Source organism: Letharia columbiana, assembly GCF_014066305.1.
Source record: "Letharia columbiana isolate WasteWater2 chromosome Unknown Sc0000044_s0, whole genome shotgun sequence".
NCBI classification, from domain to species: Eukaryota; Fungi; Ascomycota; class Lecanoromycetes; order Lecanorales; family Parmeliaceae; genus Letharia; species Letharia columbiana.
The window spans coordinates 61551-84748 of record NW_023501088.1 but is presented as its reverse complement, the minus strand read 5'-3'; the positions used below and the strand labels follow the sequence as shown (position 1 = coordinate 84748).

Here is a 23198-nt window from a genome sequence, read left to right as displayed (position 1 = left end):
ATTAAATTTATAAAGTAATAAAAAGATAAGAACTCGAATTATATTCTTTATAAAGGGGGTAATAAAAGAATTTTAGTTTGCGGGGTTAAATATAAAGAATATATACTTATAGTAACATCGGTATACGCCTCGGCCAAAGGAGATAAAAGACTGCTATAACTGAAAGCAAATATGAAGACACTTAAATAGATATCGCTACGAACGCTCTATAATATAATAAAAGAAGATTAAAATTTTACGCTAATCGCTATAGATAAAGCTTTTATAATCCCCTCGCCTCTCTTACAGCTACAAGCGCTATCTAAATTATTATCAAATCTTAGAGGAAATAGAGTATATTATCTAATAGACGATTAAAGAATTCAAAACTCGAATCTTAAAGTCTTTATATACTTCTTAAACGATAGAATTCTAATTTCTAGAATTAATTAAATCTATATTTAGGATAATTAATTAAAAGAGTTAGAGGGTTAAGAGGTAACGTCTAATAAATTATTTATTAATTATAAGATTATAATAATTATAATAAGAATAACCTCTATAGCTATTTAAGAACCTAGACAATAAAGATTACTATTTTTACTTCTATAAAAAAATTAAATGTAAACCTCGTATATAAAGGTATTATAAGTATTCTTAGAGGAAAACTCGATAAAAGAGTAAATGATTTATAAGATATTAATAGCGTAATTTATGAAACAAATTATAAAGAATAATTATAGAGCGGATTAAAAAGTTAAATATAATCTATAATATAATCGCCTACGACTATAAAAGAAAAGACACCTTAGATTACTAAATTTCGAGTTAGAGGAAAAAATAGTAATTATTAAAATACGCGAGGAATAGCTTATAGATATATATAATTAATCTTATTTCTATAATACTATAACTAAATATCTCATTCTTAATAAGAAGCTAATAAGATAGTTTTTCGCGAGGGCTAGACATATAAATTATAGCTTTATCAAGACTCTAAAGAATAATTAAAGAGAGATATATATAGACTCGAAGGGTATCCTTAAGATAGCAACTAATTACTATCAAAACCTTTATAATATAAAGCCTTCAAATAAGAGAGCTTAAGATAAAATCTTATAATATATAATAGATCGAATAAGCTTAATAGATATTATTAAAATAAAGATCTCTATTAAAGCTCGAGAGATATAGACCGCTATTTATCGAGTATTCTTAGAAACCTCGCTAGATAAAAACGATCTCCCGAGCGAGTTTTATAAAACTATTATAAAATACGAGAAGAAGAAAAAGAGAGAAACCCCGATTATTATCGCGCGATTAATCTTCTTCTATAATTAGATATAGCGAAAGCAGAAGCTCTTAAAATATTAAACGAATAAGATTCTAACTATTCTTTTCAAAAAATAAAGAAAAATAAATCGATATCAAGAATTATCGTCCCCTATCTATTATAAATATAAATTATAAAATCTTTATAAATATTCTAATATAACGTTTAATAAAGATTTTAAATAAAATAATTAGCGAATAATAGTTAGCCTTCTTATCGAAGAGGCTTATAAATAATAATATTAAAATAATTTAGTTTCTAATAGCTAAGTATAAACCCGTCGAGAAGCTATCGCAGAAGTAAGAGGAAATTATTATTCTCTTCCTTAATTAGAAAAAAGTATATAATTGAGTTAACTATAAGTTTCTTCTAGCGATTCTAAAAGAACTAGATATATTTAAGAAATTTATCATTTAAGTATAGCTTATTTATAAGAAAGCTAAGATTAAGATCTATATTAATAGTTATATCGAAGAAATAATCATAATATAAAGTAATATAAAATAGAGGGATTTTCTAAGCTACCCTTTATTTATAATTATAATTAAAGACTTAATTTAATATATCGTCTATAATTCTTAAATCCCGAGGGTATAAGTGGGGAATAGAGTGTTAAAGATAACGATATATATCGATAATATTATAATTATTATATAATCTTAAGTAGAGATAGACGCTATAATAATGGTCTTAAGAGTCTATTACGCTATAATTAACGCGAGAATTAATTAGAATAAGTTATATATATTATACGTAGGAAATATCGCCTATATTCATATTATCGATACGAAGAAAATTTTCTCTAATAATCTCTATAAATATCTAAAAATATCGATTAAGATAAATATTAATTATTAGTTAAATAATTTTTAGATTAAAATTCTATAAAAGGCTAAGGAATTAATATAAAATTAATCGCGATTTTATTTATTCTTTAAGAGTAAAATAATAATCGAAATTATCTTTATAATATTCCTTTCTAGATTCACTTTACAATTTTTATATATATTTCCAACGATACGCGACGAGTTAAAAAAGAAGTACTATAAGTTGATATAAGATAATAAAATTCGAGGTATTATCTATAACCTCTACTTTTATTATCTAATAAAAGAAGGTAAAGTCGAGATAATTAATCTATAAGCTATTATCGACGAGAGCGTTATAGCTATAATTAATAGAGTAATCAACTCTCTTAAATTAGTATAGACTATTCTAGCTAAAGATATCCTAGCGTTATATATTTAAAGCCCCTTATACGCTCTAATATTCACTAATCTTTAAATAACCCGATTCTTTAATTAACTCGATTATATTTTAAAGCTAATACGAGCTATCTAGTAGCGATAAAAAAAGATATTTATATAAATTCTTAAAGTTAAATCCTCTTAAATTACTATAAAACTACTAATAATACTAGTATTCTATTATTTATTATTAAGAAAAGACGATTTAGAAGATATAAAAAAGTTTAACTTCGAGATCTAATAAACTCTATAAAACGAGGGTATTAAAGTTTTTAAAGATATATAAAATTCGATATACGCGGTTTTAATAATTTCGATTGAAATAGTATATAATAAATACTCTCCTTAAATCGACTATATTATTAATAAACTAATTCTTAACGCTATCTTATTAAATTAATATTTATTACTCTCGGCCCTATATATATAAAGGCTAGGTATACTTCGATAGAAATACTTTATAAAGGTCAATAATCGCCTTATTTCTTTATCGAAAATTAGCTTTTAATAAGTCTATCTTATAATCTTAGGTAAGAAATTAAAAGCTATTAATTTTAGTGATAGAATTAAAGGCCTTATTCTCGTCTATTAATATCGCTACGAATTAAGAATTCTAGTAAATAAAATATAAACTACGATTCGTAATAAGTTTAAAACGCCGTATATAGGGAACCTTCTCTAATAATTACTTTATAGAAAAATTCGATTAGGGATTAATCTTACTTAGATATCGATATAATAATAATTATACTCTATTCACAGTATTAATTAATTCTTATTTTATATATAAATTAAGTATATAATATCGAAAGCGGTATAAGAAGAGTTCTCTATTATTTTAAGCCGACTAATTCTTAACTCGATATTCGAAATAAAAATTATTAATAAGATAATCGCTTTTATAATATTTAGCTCTAATCTAAGAAATATAAATAAGAAATAATAGAATATCCTCTATTAGACTGCTATTTAATTCTTATAGAAATATTATCTATTATATAATTTTAGCGATTTAGTTATATATTAATCTTTAGATATTATTCGAAGTTACTATCAAACTCTAATTCGAAAATAGATCCTTATAAATCGAGTTTTATATCTCTATAAGAGATATCAAATTAAGAAATATAACGTATAGATATTTAAGAACCTTTAGAGAGAGTTCTTCGATCGAATAAAGGTTTATAAGAGTTTTATCTACTTAATATTTAACTTTCTTATAATAATAAGTTAGATTAAGCGTAGAGTAATAGAAGTAATTAAAAAGTTAAATAATATTATAAAGAATTAGAATATAGATATTAGCGATATCAGCGATTAAAATAAGTTAATAAGTCTAAACTTATCATTTAAATAGTTTTTCTAATTTTTTATTATTTACACTCTTTTTATCTTTAATTTTATTAATTTAGCGTTAATTTAGTAGAGTTACTCGATATAATCTTCCTCTATAAAGACCTTCGCGCGGTACTCTATATATATTTAGGCGAGAGTGATTTACGAGTTCGAGTCCCTATAGATTTCTAGGTGGGATACCTTCGTTAAGGCGGCTACCTCAGCTAGACAGCCGAATAAAATAAACAACTTTCAAATCAACAATTTATTTATAATTCTAAAAGAAAATCGTTAAAAAAGATAAGTAATTTTTATTAAAGATAAAACTAATAACTTACTTAATTTTATTTAAATTCTTAAAAGAGCTTAGCTAGCAACCTTAATTAACTCGAAATCTTTAAAAGAGTAATTATCTAATATATTTAATAATAAAACTCTCTCTATAGCCCCTATAACGACGTATTCTAGGCCTATTACTCGCTCTATAAGCGATTATAACTCGATTTTAGCGATAAGTCGCTTATTTGATATCTTAAGAGTATATAAGAAACTCTCTTTAGATTCCCTAGCGCTATTAATAAAAGCCTTCTCTTTTAAATTTTATAAACCTCGAACTTATAAGAAAACTATATTAGACTCTTATTATAAGATATATTAGAAAATTACTATAGAGAAAGAAATCGATTTACTTATTATTAATAAAACTTAAACTCTAATAGATCTTCTATTAAATATATACGCCTTAAGAGGTTAATAGGTTTATAAACTTAAATATAATCCCGTAGAAGAGATTATACGATATAAAGCTCGCTAAATTATTTACAACTTTAAATAATAAGAAGAAATCGACTTTAATGAAATCTTCGTTTTTATTATTAAGCTTATAAATTATAAAGCGATCTTTACGCTAATAGCTACTTTAAATTAGAAATTTAAATAAATAAATATTAAAACCGTCTTTCTATATAGCGATATTAAGAAGATAATTTATATTACTTAGCCTACTAGCTTTAAAACTAAAGACTAAAAGAATAAGATATATAAGCTTATTAAGATACTTTATAATCTAAAATAATTCTCTAAAGTTTAATATAATACTCTTATAATCTATTTAAAGAAACTAGGTTTTAAATCTATTATTATTAATCTCTCTATATTTACTAATAATATTATTATTATCGCTATTTATATAAACGATATTCTACTCGCGAGTCTTAATAAAATCGAAATATAGAGTATTAAGAATAAGCTTAATAAGAAGTTTAAAATAATTAATTTAAGACTTTATATCTATTATCTTAATATAATAATTATTAGAGATTATATTAATCGAATTCTACGTCTTAGCTAAAAAGGCTATATTAAGAAGTTTTTAAAGAAATATAATATATTAAGCTTTACGCTATCGCCTACTTTTATTAATAACGATAAATTTTATATCGTTAAAGATAATTTTACTTTTATTAATTAATCTCGCTATATCTATTAATTAGTTATAAGATTATTTATATATATAATATTAAGCACTTAATTTAATATTATATTCGCTATCTTAATAGTCTTTAGATATATTTTAAACTTTAATAAATCTTATTAAAAGGCTATTAAGCGTATCTTTCGATATTTAAATAATATTAAGAATTAATAATTAATATTTAAAAGAGATCTAAAATTACTTATTAACTATATAGACGCGAATTAAATAGATAATTAGAATACTTAATATTCTATTTCTAATTACGTCTTTAATATAAGTAATACTATTATTAATTAATTATTAAAACGATAGTCTATTATAGCGCTATTCTCTTATAAGATCGAATATATCGATTAGACGTAAGCTATTAAGAAGATAATTTAGCTATATAAACTTCTTAATTAACTTAATTCTAGCGTTAAGTATATATAAATTATTATTATCTATTATAATAATTAGAATACTATAGCTCTAGCTAAAAATTCTTAATTTTATATATATACTAAGTATATCGATATTTAGTATTATTATATACGAGAATAAGTTATCGCTAATATCGTTACTTTTAAGTATATTCTTATCGAATAATAGATAATTAATAAACTTACTAAAGTACTATCTAAGGATAAATTTAAAAAGTTTTATATATTAATTAAGCTAAAATATTATCTATAGCATTATCTATTTAAGAGAGTTAACTCCGAATTCAAAGAAGCTATTTTATTAGTTCCCGCAGTTTAAGTAATTTATCTAAGCCGCCCGCTAAGTCTCAGACTTAATACGAACTTACTATTTCATATTAGAATAGCTATTTCTTTAGCGCTATTATCGCTATCGCTACTAAAATCTTTAAAGCTCTTTCGAAACATCCTTATCTATATTACTACTACTATCAGCCACTATTACTAAAGATTAGATACCTAGAATAATCTTATAAAAGCTTTATAGCCGGTCGCAATATATAAGACGGAGAATTTCTTTTAATTATTTTATTTAGTCACCCTCACGAATATCCTTCGATCTTAAATCGATTAATTTTTAGTATACATTAGATGGTCTAGAAATAAAATTTCCGAAAAATCGTTTTTTAACAAAAAGTGGAATTTAGTAACGATATCGATTTGATATAGTCGTTTTTAGATTTCGACTTTTTACTTTAGTTATCCGACGCTAAACTTACTTTAATTACTTAGCTCGAACTTTATCTTAATTACCCGACGCTAAAAACTTACTTTAGTTACTTAGCTTAAACTTTACTTTAACTACTCAACACGAATTTCACTTTAATTACCCGATATTAAACTCTGATAAAAATCGACTAAGTTATTTTTTACTTTATCTATTCAGTTTTGATACTATTAGCATTAAACTTCGTATTTATCGGATTTCGCGTATAAAAGGATATATGCGAAGGGGAGTATTAAAATTCTAATTATGTGACTCTTAGCGTCTTAACAATTATATAATATGGTTACGTGATATACCTTAGTGTGTCTATATCTAGTCGCTCTTTTCTTCTATAGAACTCTATAGTTAATACAACTAAGTATTCTACCTCATATTTTGATAGAAATTTCTATTATTTACTATTTTAATACTATTTTATATAAATTTATTTATAAATTTTTCTATATTAAATTAGTACTCTTAATAATAATAAGATTCTTAATCTATTTCATAAATAGATATATATCTTAAAAATATATTTTCTTATTAATATATTTAATTAATAATTTAATATTAATAAATTTATTATTATAGCTAGAATTAAAAAAATTAAGATTATTAGAATTTTAATATATATAATAAAAAACGTTCTCTATTATAATAGATCTAGAAGATCTTAATTTATTAGATAATTCTTATAAATTTAATTAACTAGAAATATTACGTAGTAATTCTTATAACGCTATTTATTATAGCTATAAAAAACTAATATTTTATTATAATTAATCTTCTATTATAATTAAATCGATTAAATCTTTAAAAAAAAAAATTTTTTATTAAAATTACTTTAATAATTTAATTAATATCTTTAATAGAATTTAAGCTTATACTAGATAAATTTAAAGATATATCTACTAATAAGATATAAGATATAAAATCTATAAAAAGTAAATTATAACTTCTAAAGTATTAAATAAGTTTAAATTTACTTCGAAAGTTATATATTTAATTATTAAAGGCTCTAATTACTCTTTAAAAAATAGATTAATTTATAAATTAGTTATATAAAAAAGTAAAGAGTTTAATTAATAATATTTTTAAGTATCTTAATAATTCTAATATCTAATTTTAAATAATAATTATAATTCTAAACGATATAGTCGATAGAGTATTTAACGAATTTAAAAATCTCGTAATAATAAGCTCGGCCTATTATTATAAGAAACTCGTAAATCTAATAATTAATATTAATAAGATCTCTTATTAATAATAAAGCTAGCTTAATAATAATATACTTTCTTATTCTAAAGAATCGAGATTCTTATATTAAAGAATTAGAATTCTCGAGATTCTTATAACGTAGTAAGAGTAATAGCGAAAGAAGTAAGATTCTTATATTAAAGAATTAAAATTCTTATTACTTAATAAGAATAGTTTAAAAGAAGCGAGATTCTTATATTAAAGAATTAGAATTCTCGTAATATAGAAAGAAATATAGCGAAAGCGATAAGAATTTAAAAATCTAACTAAATCTTTAATATAGTAAGAGTGTAATATATAGTAAGTAGTTATATAATACTTACTATATAGTAATCTAATATTACTATTATTATTATAATAGTAGAAAATTAATTACTATTATTATAGTAGATTTATAAGTTAGATATAAGATAATTAAGATTCTATAAAGAAATCTACTAGAAAGTAATATCTATTAAGGCGCTATTATAGCGTTATCTTCTATCTCTTCGTTTCTATTATATTCATAATAATATATTTCTTAATTAATATATATTATTCTTTATTTAAATTATTTAATAATTTTATTTATATTCTTTAAATACTTATTATAGCGCAATCTTCTATCTCTTCGTTTCTATTATATTCATAATAATATATCTCTTAATTAATATATATTATTCTTTATTTAAATTATTTAATAATTTTATTTATATTCTTTAAACTTAATATTATACTCTTTTTTTATTAAATAATATATAATATAAATAAATCGTTATTAAAGACTTCTATCTTTATTTAATTTAAATTCGCTTAAAGAAAAATAATACTAGCTCTATAAAGAATATTAACTTTATTATTAATTTTAATTTATTTGTAATCTAGCGAGATTATAAATAATATTATATTAATAATTAAAATTAACTTCTATACGAAGTATATAGCTATTAAATTAATATTTAAAATTAAATATAAATAAATTTTAATAATAATTAAATTATTATAACTAACGCTATTTAAAACGCGATCTTTTATTTTAATAATTAACTCTTTTTTAATAGTTATAAAGATATTAATAAAATTATATTTTAGAATATTATATTATAAAAAATATAAAATAATTTTAATATAAATATTATTATAGCTTTATCTAATATTATCTTTATTCTTTTTTAAAATAATACTATTATTTATTCTTATTTTAAGATTTCTTTTAATATTATTATTTAATTAGTAATATATAAAAAATAAGGTAGAGCTAAGCTTAAAAACCTTGAATTTGTATATATAGCCAATTATAAATTTAGATTTACTACGCTTTATATTAGATCGACTAAATGCGGGTAAATAAATTAGTATCCGCAACCATCAAAATCTCACTCTTCTTAATAAAAATAGATATAAAATAAATAGAATACTTTATTAATTTTCTTTTAAAAATATTTTTTTAGTTTTTTTAAAATTTAATTAAGATTTTTTTCTTTAAAATTTTAAATTTAAATTTTATAGATTATAAATAAAATAGTCTTATAATTATAAAGTAAGTTAATTCATAATAAACTTATATAAAGCTCTCATTAAAGATCGCTTACCTATTTACTCGATAGCTCATAATTAAAAAAAAAATTATAAATTTAATTTATAGGCCTTTACTTGTTTAATTATAATATATTAATAAAGTTTAATTTAACTTAATTATTAAAGATAATTAAGCTTATTTTTTAAAATAAGATCTTTATATAAAATCGCTATAATATCGAGATTATTAATTATATATTTTAAAATATTTAAAAAATCTTTACTTCTTTTAATAATATAGTTATATACTTTTATAATAACTTTTATTAAATTCTTTTAATTATTAAGAGTATTAAATTAAATTATATCGCTTAAACTATATTAAAAGCGTTTTATCTTTAAAATTATATTTAAATTTTTAAATTAATAAAAAATATAAGACTTTAAAATTCTAATCTAATTAATTAAGATTAAATTAATATAAAGAAATTTATTTAAAGACTATTAGATATAAATAATAATATTTTAATAAGTTTTAAAGAATAAGAAGTAATTAATTAGTTTACTAGTTAATTATTAAATAACTTTATTACTTAACTAATTAATATTATTTATAATAATTTTAATCTATATTAAATAGCTAATTTCTATATATTTAAGATAATTCTTTATACTCTTAATAAAATATTATTTAATTTAATAATTAAGTTTTTAATAAGTTTTTTAAAATTAAGATTATTTATAATAATAGAAATTAAGTCGTTAATAAGAAAGATAGCTTTCTTTTATTTATTAAAATAATAAATATCTTTAAACTAGCCTCGCTTTTATCTTATTATTTAAAATTAAAATAGAATTATATAATAATATTATTAAGAAATTTAAAGTAGTATATAAGTTTATATAATAAAATATATCTATAAATTAAATATATTAGATCTAAGATATTCGATTATTATATTCTTAAGAATAAATATAATAATAAATAATATTATATACTACGTATTTCTCTAACTTTATCTAATTTAAACGATTTATATACTTTCTTTTAATATATCTAATTTTTAATTTAATTAATCTTTAATATAATAATTAATAAATTTTATAGTTAGTTATATTAAAAAGTAGAATATTAAATATATTAGAATAATTAAAAGATTAACTATTAATTTATAGAATATAAAATATTTATATATATAAAATAGATAGTTAATAATAACTAATAATTATTAGTTTTAATAATACGCGATATATTATACGATAGTCGAAGATGTTAATATTATAATACTCTCTAATAGCTTTAAAAGCTAGATTCTCTAAACTCTAATATATTATATTTTATATATATTAATCTTTATATTTACACTTTAAATTCGAGATTAATTATTTACTTAATTTTATTAAATTTATAAAAAATCTTAATAAGAAAAATAGAAAGAGTGTCGGGACTTTAAATACTCGTTTTAAGACCTCGAAATAATATAAGAATTTTTAATATTTTATTTATATTATTTTAGAACTAATAATTAATATATATAAAAGAATAAGATAGAGCTAAGCTTGAAAACCTTGAATTTATATATGTAGTCAATTATAAATTTAGGATTACTACGCTCTTTAATTAGATTAGCTAAGTTATCGCGGATAAATAAATTAACGTCCGTAATTATCAAAATCTCGCCCTCCCGCGCCTCCCACATTAAAAAAATAGATATACGTTATTCACAATAGTAATAACTTTTTTATTTTCTATTGAAATTTTGAAATTTTTGTTTTAAATTTTGAAGCGCTATTTGCGCTTTCCGAATTTTTAAGAATTTTAAAAATTTGTCTTATAATCATTAAAGCGCAAGGAATTCAGATATCGCTCACCAAAGTTCGCTCACTAAAGATCGCTCACCTATTTACTCGATAGCCCTAATCAAAAAAGAATTATGAATTTAATTCATAGGCCTTTACTCGTTTATCTATATTACTTTAAGACCTCGAAATAATATAAAGATTTTTAATATTTTATTTATATTATTTCGAGACCTCGAAATAATCTAAGGGTTTTATTAGTTTATTTATATTATTTCGAGATCTCGAAATAATATAAGAGTTTTTAATTAGTTCGAGTTCTCATATAATATAAGAGTTTTTTATCTATATTATTTCAAGACCTTTAATAAAATAAGAATTTTAATTTAATATTTTTTATATAGAGATTAAATAATAATAGCTCTCTTATCGATAAGTATAAGCTAAAAAAATAAACTATCGCTATAAGATATATCTATTTATAAACGATTACTAGAAGACTTAGTTTAATATTCTATATTAGAAAGTATAAGAATATTTGATACTATTCTACCCGCTTACTGGCTTTATAAGACTCTATTAAAAGTAGAATACTAGATATATTAGAAAAGAATAATTATTATTAAAAGACTAATTATTAATTTATAAAATATATGAATATTTATATATATAAAATAGGTAGCTAATAGTAGCTAGTAATTACTAGCTTTAATAATACGCGATATATATATAATAGTTAAAGGAGCTAGTATTATAATAAATCTACTATAATCGATAAGATAATATATTAAAAATAAGGTTATTAAGTAAATACTTCTTTTTTAAATAAAAATATAATTAATTAATAATTTATAGTAATAGAAGTAGACTATTTATTATATAAAAAGTAAATAAAGTTTAATTTAACTTAGAATTAAGGTCTTTACTTTCTTTATTAATTTTATAATAATAAAAGTAGATTAAAAATATATAGTAAGCGATTAGAGTTCGATTTAACTTAGAGCTAGAATTAAAATTTCATTTAACTTAGAAAATTTCAACTTTATAAACCAATTCATAGGTTTTTACTTATAGAGTATATATTCTTAATTTATACTATATCTTATAATATTTAAATTAAAATCTTCTTAATTTTTAAAATTAATTATTTAATATTATAAGAAAAGATTATAAAAGCTATAGACTATAAAGATTAATAATTATAAAGAAATTTAAGAAATCTTAATTTTTAGTTTTAGAGAGAGGGTGCTTATAGAAATCTTTTTTATTTTTTAATAATTAAGAATATAGGGGTAAGTCGTTAAAACTAATATAATGTTAAAAAGAATAATATATAAATAACGATAATATAGAAGAATAGTTATTCTATCTCTAAAATCTTCTAGAGAATATCTTTAATTCTATAGAAATAGAGTAATATAGTTAATATATATATAGATTATAGCGAAGAGTAATTAGAAATATAACTAAGAACTCTAAATATAGCTGAAAACTCTATATTTCGATATTTCTCTATAAGTAGCTTATAATAGTTTAAAATAGCTTAAAACTAAAAATCTTATAAAAAAAAGGGAAAGAGTATTAGCTCTCTAATTATCTATAAATAAATTTTTAATAAGTCTTTCTAATTATAATTAATAGTTATTTAAAAATAAAGGCGAGGGAGATAATAATAATAAGTTTAAAGATACTTCGAAAGAAATAGATAAGGGCGAGAGCGATAACTTCGTATAGAGATTAAATAGCTTAATATTACTCGAAGAATTAAGTATATTCTCGCTAGCCTCGAAATCGCTATCGCGTAATAATAAAGTAATCGAAGTAAAATAAAGGCTCTATTACTCTTTATTAGAATCTTTAAAAGTCTTATTAATATTAATTAGATATTATCTTTAAGATTCGAATTCTTATATAAAAAATAAGAAGTATTTATATAAGAATCTTTAAATAATATTAATAAGAGCGTTTTAATAAAAGATATTAAATAATAAAGACGATTTAATAATAAAGGCTAGTTTCTAATAAAATTATATAAAGTATAGTTATTATAAGTATATAAACCTTCTTCTTAAAGAGAAATTAATATTCTTTTTATATTATTTATTTAAAGACTTAAAATTAAAACGCTTATCTTAATAACTATTACTTGATTTAAAAGTTATTTATTTTATTTAGCTATTTAGCTAAGGTAGCCGCCTTAATAAAGATATCTTATTTAAAAATCTATAAGAACTCAAATCTGTAAATTACTCGCGTTTAAGTATATATAGAGTATCGTATAAAGGTCTTTATAGAGAGAGATTATATTAAATAACTTTATTAAATTAATACTAAATTAAATAAAATTAAAGATAAAAAGGTATAAATAAAAAATTAGAAAATTATTTAAATAATAGATTTAAGCTCGCTAACTTATTTTAATTACTAGTATTATTAATATTTATATTCTAATCTTAGAGGAAATACGTACTTTAGAAATTTTCGGCTAATTATCTACACTTATATAGTTGATAAATATACCTTATTAACTTAACACTCACTTTTCGAATTTCTATTAATATATTATATATCCCACGTTTATGCCAAATGTATATCTATCTTAGAATATTATTAATAATTTAATTTTTAGAATAGATAGCTATAAGGGACCTACTATATCTTATAGAATTATTTTATTAACTATAAATCAATAGATTATTAATAAATCGTTAATGAAGAAGAATGATATTTATCGAAATAGCGTATTTATAGTTATAATATCGATAGATATAGGCGACGAAAAGCGTAAATTAATATTATATAATATATATATAATATAATTAACTTAGATATTCGCTATTATAAATAGCGTTTAAGCTAAAAAGTAGCTTAAATAATAATAACGAGGTATTATAATTTTTCTAGATCTTAAATAAGATTAGAAAATATAAATATATCGATAATATAGAATTTATAGATATAAAAATAAAATTCTATCGATAGAATATTTATCTATTAAATTTAGCGATAAAGATATATTAATCGTTTTCTATATATTAAACCTTCTCTAATCTAGAGATATTAGAGAATAAGATAGTTATATTAGCTATTATAATTATTATTTAACTTCTTATTATAGCTAATATAAAGTATTTATTTTATAATCTTAATAATATTATCTTATTTTAAAAAGACTATATAAACAATATAATTTAACTCTAAAGACGTTTTTAAAATCTAATTAAAAATCTCGTCTATAATATAATTAACTTTATTTCTAATATATTTAAGATATTAGCGTTAATTAATTCGTAATTTATCTAAATATTATTATACTTATTCTTTATTAAAGTCTATTACTCTACCCTCTCTCTTTTTAACTTCGTAATCTTATTTTTTAATATTAATATTTATATCTTCTTCTTATATAAGATAAACTTAATCTTATATACTTTATCTTAAATAATATTATTAGACTTCGCGTTATTTTAAATAGGGATTAAGATATAAAGCGGAGAGATAATATTCTTCGAGAAATTAAAGTTATTACTATATCGTAAATTAGTTCCTTTTTTTTTAAATATTTAATCTTATAATTTTAAAAAATTAGAAATAGTAAATAGATAGATAAATATACTATTAATAAATATATTAATTATTATAATATTTATATTTCTAAAAAAGCGCTTTATAATATAGTTAATTAGTTTATTAGATAAATAATAAAGCTTATTAATACTAACGCTAGAATCTAAAATAAAAAATATTACTTTAAATTAATATATATAATATTTAATATATTATATTATTTACTATTTAATTAATATAAAAATATTATAAGATTTATAAAGTTTAAATAATCACGTAGTATAGAGTTAAAATTAAAAATAATTAAAAAGTTATAAGACTTTAAATCTTATTTTATTGATTTAAATCTTTATATAATAGAAATAGAATTTAAAAAAAATTATAATAGTATATAATAAAACAAAATAAATAAATATTTTATCTTATCGCTATTATCTTATATTAAATTTATATATTTCTTATTTATATTTAATATTATTTAATAATTATTCTTTAAAGTTTAAAATTAATCTTATTAATATCTTATAATAAATCTTAGTTTTATCTATCTTATAGTGAGAGATATAGTTAAAATATTAAAGTAATTATATATATAAAAAATATTATAGCTCTTTAAGAAAGTCTAAGAGAATACTTTTTCTTTATTATCTTATTATTATAAATTACTTAATATATATATATTAAATAAATATCTTAAAAGTATAAAAGCTATTTTAATATTATATTCTACTTAAATTATAAAATATAATTTATCTATTATATTTTAAAGTATTATTATTATAAAAGTAGATATTAATTCTAATTCTCTATTTATTATAAATTCTTAAATAGCTTAATAGATTATATTTTTCTAAAGATATAATATATATAAAGTAGAGATAAATAGTAAATTATAAATTTAAATAGATAAGTATATATAGAGATAATAAAATATAAATCTTAAGTAGTAATAGGTATTTAGCGTATAGCCTACTTCTCTTTAATAAAGATACTATTAGTCTTTTTAATATATTAAAAAAATAGCGATAGCGTTCTCTTAAAGTAATAATCTAAATCGTTATTCGAAAAGTCTAATTTATCCTTTACTCTATTATTATATTATTATTTACTTTTTAATAATAATAAGATTCTTATTTTAATAATTATTATACTTCGATAAAGAATCTATTTTATTTATTTAAAAAAGTAAATTACGGCGAGAATAAGAAGATTTAATATATTTATTTTTATTTTAAAGTTAATTTATATATAGCTTAACTCTAATATCGAAGATTAATTAGATATTTTATAAAAAGATTAATATTAAAGTATTAAAAATAAGTATTTAAATTTAATCTACTTTTAAAGTAGAAGTATTATTCTTTATTTATTTTATCTAATTTAAATATATTAATAATATTATTAGAGAAGTTAAAAATCTAGATGAAAGAATTAGATAAGTATTTATTTACGAATTAATATATTAAAGTCTTAAATTCTATAATAATAACTAATATATTCGTTATATCCTTTTTTAAAAAGTTTATAATCTTTATTTATATATAAAAATTAGCTAATAAATAAACTACGAAAATAATATTAAGATAAACTATACTTATAATTATATTCGAAACGAATCGAGTTTTTTAATTTATACTATTTTAATTAAGGCGATATCTACTCTTAATCTATTTCTAATTATATTACTTAATATTATCTCTCTAGATAAATCTAATAATATATATAATCTTATTTAAATTAAAATATATAAGATATATAACTCGATAATTATATAAAAGCTTATTAAATTTAATTTAAATATTATTAATAAAGCGCGATAAGCTATTAATCTTAAATATAAATAATATATTATTTTATTAAGACTTCGACTTAGATATTCTAAATATCTATTTAATACTCTTTTTAAGAATTTCTTCTTAATATATAATATTATTAAACTCTTTATCTACTTTATTTCCTTCTAAAATACTATTACTCTAAATATTATATATTAAAAATATTTATATTTTAGAAAAAGAAAACTTACTTTCTATTTATTCTTTATAAATTTCGATTTATTAAATCTCTTATTCTTATTTTTACTCTCTTCTATATTACTTAATAAAGTAATTTCTTAATAATTTAATTCTATTTTAAAGAGTTTATATATTTTAAATTTCTTTATACTAGCGGGCTAAAAGATTATCTTTTTTTTTTTAAAGTCTTTACTAATATAGATTTAGACGAAGAGCTTATAGAAATAAATTAGAATTATATACTTATCCTCTTAATTTATTTTAAATTAAATATTTTAAAAAAACTTATTATATATTATAATAAATAAAAAAATAACTATTATTATTACTAGAATAAATAAAAAAAAAAAAAAAAAAAAAAAAAAAAAAAAAAAAAAAAAAAAAAATTTTTTTTTTTTTTTTTTTTTTTTTTTTTTATATTTATTTATTAAAAAATTTTTTTTTTTTTAATATTTTTTAAAAATAAATTTTTTTTTTTTTTTTTTTTTATTTTTTTTTTTTTTTTTTTTTTTATTAATTTTTTTTTTTTTTTTTTTTATTTTTTTTTTTTTTTTTTTTTTTTTTTTTATTTATTTTTTTTAATTTTTTTTTTTTTTTTTTTTTTTTTTTTTTTTTTTTTTGTTTTTTTTTTTTTTTTTTTTTTTTTTTTTTAAATTTTTTTTTTTTTTTTAAAAAAAAATTTTTTTTTTTTTAAATAAATTTTTTTAAATTTTTTTAATAAATTTTATAATAATTTATTTAAAATTTTTTAATTTTTTAAAAAATTTATTTAATTAATTTTTAAATTTTTTAAATAATTTTTTAAATAAAAAAAATTATTTATATAAAATAAGAAATTTTAATAATAATAATTTTTTTTTTAAAAAAAAAAAAATTAATTTTTAAAAAAAAATATAATTAATTTTAAATAAATAATCGTAGTCCGACTATTCGCTCCGCTTATAGTAGTCCGCAACTCAAAGACGCACTAGTCTCAAAGACGCGTTTTTTCGCGATTTGACACCCTACATTGTAATCCACCATTATTCCACTATACCATGTCTATATCTTATTCTAAGCAAGAGGAACTCGTTTAGAAGGCTATTGATGAGTATAAGGACGGTTATTTTCGTAGCGCTATAGCGGCCGCAGAGTATTATAGTCTTAAACCGCGACGGGTATAAAGATGGCTTCTAAGGACAAGCTTCTAGGAGTACTCGAATACTTACTCACACACGTCTTACTACGGCTTAAGAATAGTCGCTATATAACTATATTAATCGTCTAAATAATATCGAGTATTTACTTCGACTAAATCATATTTAGGGTGCTGCTGAGTATATTCTTAAAATCGCTTTGAATCCGCATTATCCCCTTAAACTACTCGGTAAAGATTGGGCTATACGATTTATAAAACGGTATCTTAAATATTATAAACGAAAGTAAAAACCTCTTAGTGCTGAGCGTAAGAATACGTACGATGTTGAGAGTATACGCGTGGCGTATGAGAAATTTCGATGGGGCTGTGAAGAGAAGGGTATACAATATCAGGACATTTGGAATATGGACGAGACTGGCTTTCGAATTGGCTGTGGAATCGTTCATTATGTCATTACTTTGGACAAAAGTAAGCCTCTACGGTTCGTAGATCCAGACAATCGTGATTACATTACGTCCGTTGCTAATGGCTACTCGAGACAAATTGCCGAGCGAGACATTGAGGCCATTCACAAAGAGGCCGTAGTCAAGCGGGCACGTAAGACACTTTCTGGGACGGTTGCCCAGAAGGGAGGATGGATGTCAGTAGATCAAATACGCAAATCTCTGACTGTGGTGGAAGAAACAGCCATAGAAAAGGCGGAGAAGGCTCTGAAGCGAGCTACTCGGGCTGAGGAAATTCAGTAAGAAAAGGCCGACAAGGCCATTAAGGCTTACATCCGAAAGCTGGATTATGGTCTATAAAAGCTAGTACATATATATTGGAATATATTTATTAGGATTTGAGTTATAGGACGAGATCTATGTAGAATTAGGAAGGAATAATGGATTTTCGCGTCTTTGAGACTAGTGCGTCTTTGAGTTGAGGACTACTATGAGCGAAGCGAAAAGGTTAAAGAAGAGAAAATATTTTTTTTTTTTTTTTTTAAAAAAAAAAAAAAAAAAAAAATTAAAAAAAAAAAAAAAATAATTTTAAAAAAAAAGCTATTATTTAATTAAATAGTAATCTTAGATATCTATTATAGTATAACTAATTATCTTTAAAATATCTTTATACCTATCTATTTCCTTAAAGCTCTTTTTTATTTCTCTATCTTCTTATAAAGATAATATATTATTAATCGCCTTTTTAAATCTATAGCTATTATTTATTTCTAATATTTATTTATTCTATAATTCTTAATCTATTAAAATCTTAATTTATTAAATTAATTTACTTTAAGTATTTTAATATAGCTCGCGATATTATATAATATATATCTCTTCTAATTAGCGAATATATAGCGAAGTAATAATATATAAACGCTAGATCTCTAATATTCTAATTTTAAACTTACTATTTTTTAAGATAATTATATTAGAAAATAATAGAAAATAATAATAGAAGAGAAGATTTAGATAGAGTAAAAGAGTTTAAATAAAATTATATTTTTAAAATATTTTAAAAAAAAAAAATTAATAAATATTTTAAAGCGCTAGAAAATATTATAAATAGCGAAATAAATATAAATATATAAAATTATATTTTACTTTATTAATTAACTTTAAATATTTATTAATTTTAAAAAATATTATTATTATAATAAATAATCTCTATTAAATTATTAAGAATATTATATTAAATAATAACTTAAATACTATATTAAATTAAGAAAACGAATTTAATAATAAAGAAGATTTTCTATTATTTATATTAAACCCGTCTTTAATTTTTACTTCTTTAGAAATATTAATATAAAACTTTAAAAATAACTTTAACGAGTTAATACTTAAGAATAATTCGCGTAAATAGATTATAAATATATTATCGCTATTAAAGCGCTCTTTTATAATTAATTTTTTTCAAAAAGATTTTTTATAAAAAAGCCTTTATAAAGTTAAAAATTTTTATAATAATTTTTAAATTATAGTATTAAGTAACTGAATTAAATAGATAAAGCTATTAAAACTTATTAAAAATATTTAATCTATTAAAAAACTTAAAGACTTTAAAAAATCTATTAAAGTCTATTTTTATTATTAAGAAATATATTAAAGCGTAGTTATTATTTATTAAATTATAATATTAAAAAATAATTATAATACTTTAGAAATTATTTACTTAAGATTTTAAGAGTATTCTTTATACTAATTAAAAAGATATATATTTCTTTAATCTTCTATATCTCTTTAAGATTATTCTATTATTTACTAATTTTTATATAAAGATATATATTAAAATAGTTTATTTTATAAATAAATTAATAAAACTCTATTATTTTATAATATAGGCGATATTAATAAAAGTATATTCTAGAGATTATACTAAAAATTACGATAACTCTTTTATAATTCTCTTATCTAATTTAATTTATTATTATTATAAAAAGCTAAATTACTATTATTTAGCTATAATAAATATTAAATTTTATTTTAATAGAGTTTTCGAAGTTAAGAAAGATTTTATTAAGATAATAATCTCTCTAGAAATAGTAAAACTTATTATTAATTCTCTTTACTTCTTATCTCGCTTTAAATTAAATTAATTAGATTATTTAATTTCTTTATAATCTATAACTATAAAACTATTTCTCTTAAAAAATAAGTTTTATTATATTATTTAAGATTAAATCGATTTTCTAGAAATAGAAATATATTATAATTATCGCTATAAGAGTTTAAATATAGATTTAAATAGAAAGCTAGCTATCTATAAAACTCGCTTTATTATATAAAATATTTATAATATTTAAATTAAGTTAATAAACGCTTTATAACTTTATTCTTTTTATTATAATAAATTAGAACTTTTAATTTATAATTAACGTTATCTTTTTAATTTCTCTAAATCTTCTTATATTAATATATCTCTCTTTACTTTTATAAACGTATTTAAATTATATTAAAATATATATAGATTAATTTTTAGATATATATTACTATTACGAGGTTAAATTAGCGCGAAAAAAAGAGGAAAATTAATATCTTATTATTTACTTTAGAGTTTTATAAAAGCGAGTTTATAGATATTATTAAAGTTATTAAGCTTAAAATAATAAAACTAAATAAAGAAATCTTAATTGTTGATTTGAAAGTTATTTATTTTATTCGGCTATTTAGCTGAGATAGCCGCCTTAACGAAGGTGTCCTATCTGGAAATCTATAGGGACTCGAACCCGTAAACCACTCTCGCTCGAGTATATATAGAGTATTACGCGAAGGCCTTTATAGAGGGAGGCTATATCGAGTAACTTTATTAAATTAACGCTAAATTAAATAAATTAGAGATAAAAGAGTATAAATAAAAAATTAGAAAACTATTTAAATGATAGATTTAAGCTTATTAATTTATTTTAATTACTAATATTATTAATATTTATATCTTAATTCTTTATAATATTATTTAACTTCTTAATTATCTCTATTACTCTTCGCTTAATCTAACTTATTATTACGAAAAAGTAAGATATTAAATAAATAAAATTTTTATAAATCTTTATTCGATTAAGAAACTCGTTTTAAAGGTTTTTAAATATTTATACGTTATACTCTTTAATTTAATATCTCTTATAAAGATATAAAACTCGATCTATAAGGATTTACTTCTAAATTAAGATTCGATAGTAACTTTAAGCGATATCTAAGAATTAATATATAATTAAGTTATTAAAACTATATAATAAATAATATTTTTATAAGAATTAAATAATAGTCTAATAGAGAATATTCTATTATCTCTTATTAATACTTTTTAGATTAAAGCTAAATATTATAAAAGCGATTATCTTATTAATAATTCTTATCTCGAGTATTAAATTAAGAATTAATTAACTTAAAATAATAAAAAACTCTTCTTATATCGCTTTCGATATTATATACTTAATTTATATATAAAATAAAGATTAATTAATATTATAAATAGAATATAGCTATTATTATATCGATATCTAAATAAGATTAATTTTTAATTAAATCTTCTTATAAAGTAATTACTAGAGAAGGTTCTCTATATATAATATTCTAAACTTATTATAAATCGTAATTTATATTTTATTTATTAAGACTTTTAATTTATAGCGATATTAATAGATAAGAATAGAGTCTTTAATTCTATCGCTAAAATTAATAGCTTTTAATCTCTTATCTAAGATTATAAAATAGACTTATTAAAAGCTAATCTCTAATAAAAAAATAAGATAATTATTAATCTTTATAAAGTATTTTTATTAAAATATATCTAATTTTTATATATATAAAGATAAGAGTAATAAGCGCTAGTTTAATAAAATAACGTTAGAAATTAATTTATTAATAATATAATTAATCTAGAAAGAGTACTTATTATATACTATTTTAGCTAAAATTATTAAAACCGCGTATATCGAGTTTTATATATCTTTAAAGATTCTAATATCTTTATTTTATAGAGCTCGCTAGATCTCGAAGTTAAACTTTTTTATATTCTCTAAATCGACTTTCTCTAATAATAAATAATAAAATACTAGCGTCGCTAATAGTTTTATAATAATTAGAAAAAATTTAATTTAAAGAATTTATATAGATATTTTTTTTTATCGCTATTAAATAGTTTATATTAATTTCGAAATATAATTAAATTAATTAAAGAATTAAGTTATTTAAAAATTAATAAACGCTAAAATATATAAAAGACTTTAAATATATAATATTAGAATATCTTTAATTAAAATAATTTATATTAATTTAAGAGAGTTAATTACTCTATTAACTATAATTATAACGCTTTTATTAATAACGATTTATAAATTAATTATCTCGACTTTATTTTCTTTTATCTAATAATAAATATAAAGATTATAAATAATATCTTAAACTTTATTATTTTATATTAATTTATAATACTTCTTTTCTAATTTATCGTATATCGCTAAAAGTATATATAAAAATTATAAAATAAATTTAAAAAGAGATATTATAAAGGTAGTTTTAATTATTATTCTATTTTTAAGAGATAAATAAAATTATAACTAGTTTTATATTAATCTCTTAATCTTTTATAGAATTTTAATTTAAAAATTATCTAACTAATAATTAATATTTATCTTAATTAATATTTCTAGATATTTATAGAGATTATTAAGAGAAATTTCCTTTATATCGATAATATAAATATAAATAATATTTTCTATATATAATATATATAACTTATCTTAATTAATTCTCACGTCGATTATAGCGTAATAAATCTTTAAAACTACTATTATAATATTTATCTCTTTTTAAAATTATATAATAATTATAGTATTATTAATATATATCGTTATCTTCAACACTCTATTCTTTATTTATACTCTTAAGATTTAAGA

At 19.0% G+C, this 23198-nt stretch overlaps 1 protein-coding gene across 1 annotated transcript; it reads left to right on the top strand.

The window, feature by feature from the left end:
• Window positions 1-18219: 18219 nt before the first annotated feature.
• HO173_009905 (uncharacterized protein) lies at window positions 18220-18561 on the top strand (the record flags this gene model as incomplete). The annotated part of the gene is made up of 1 exon (XM_037311792.1): window positions 18220-18561. One exon carries the CDS (start codon window positions 18220-18222, stop codon window positions 18559-18561), a length of 342 nt encoding a protein of 113 aa, XP_037161254.1.
• Window positions 18562-23198: the final 4637 nt, after the last annotated feature.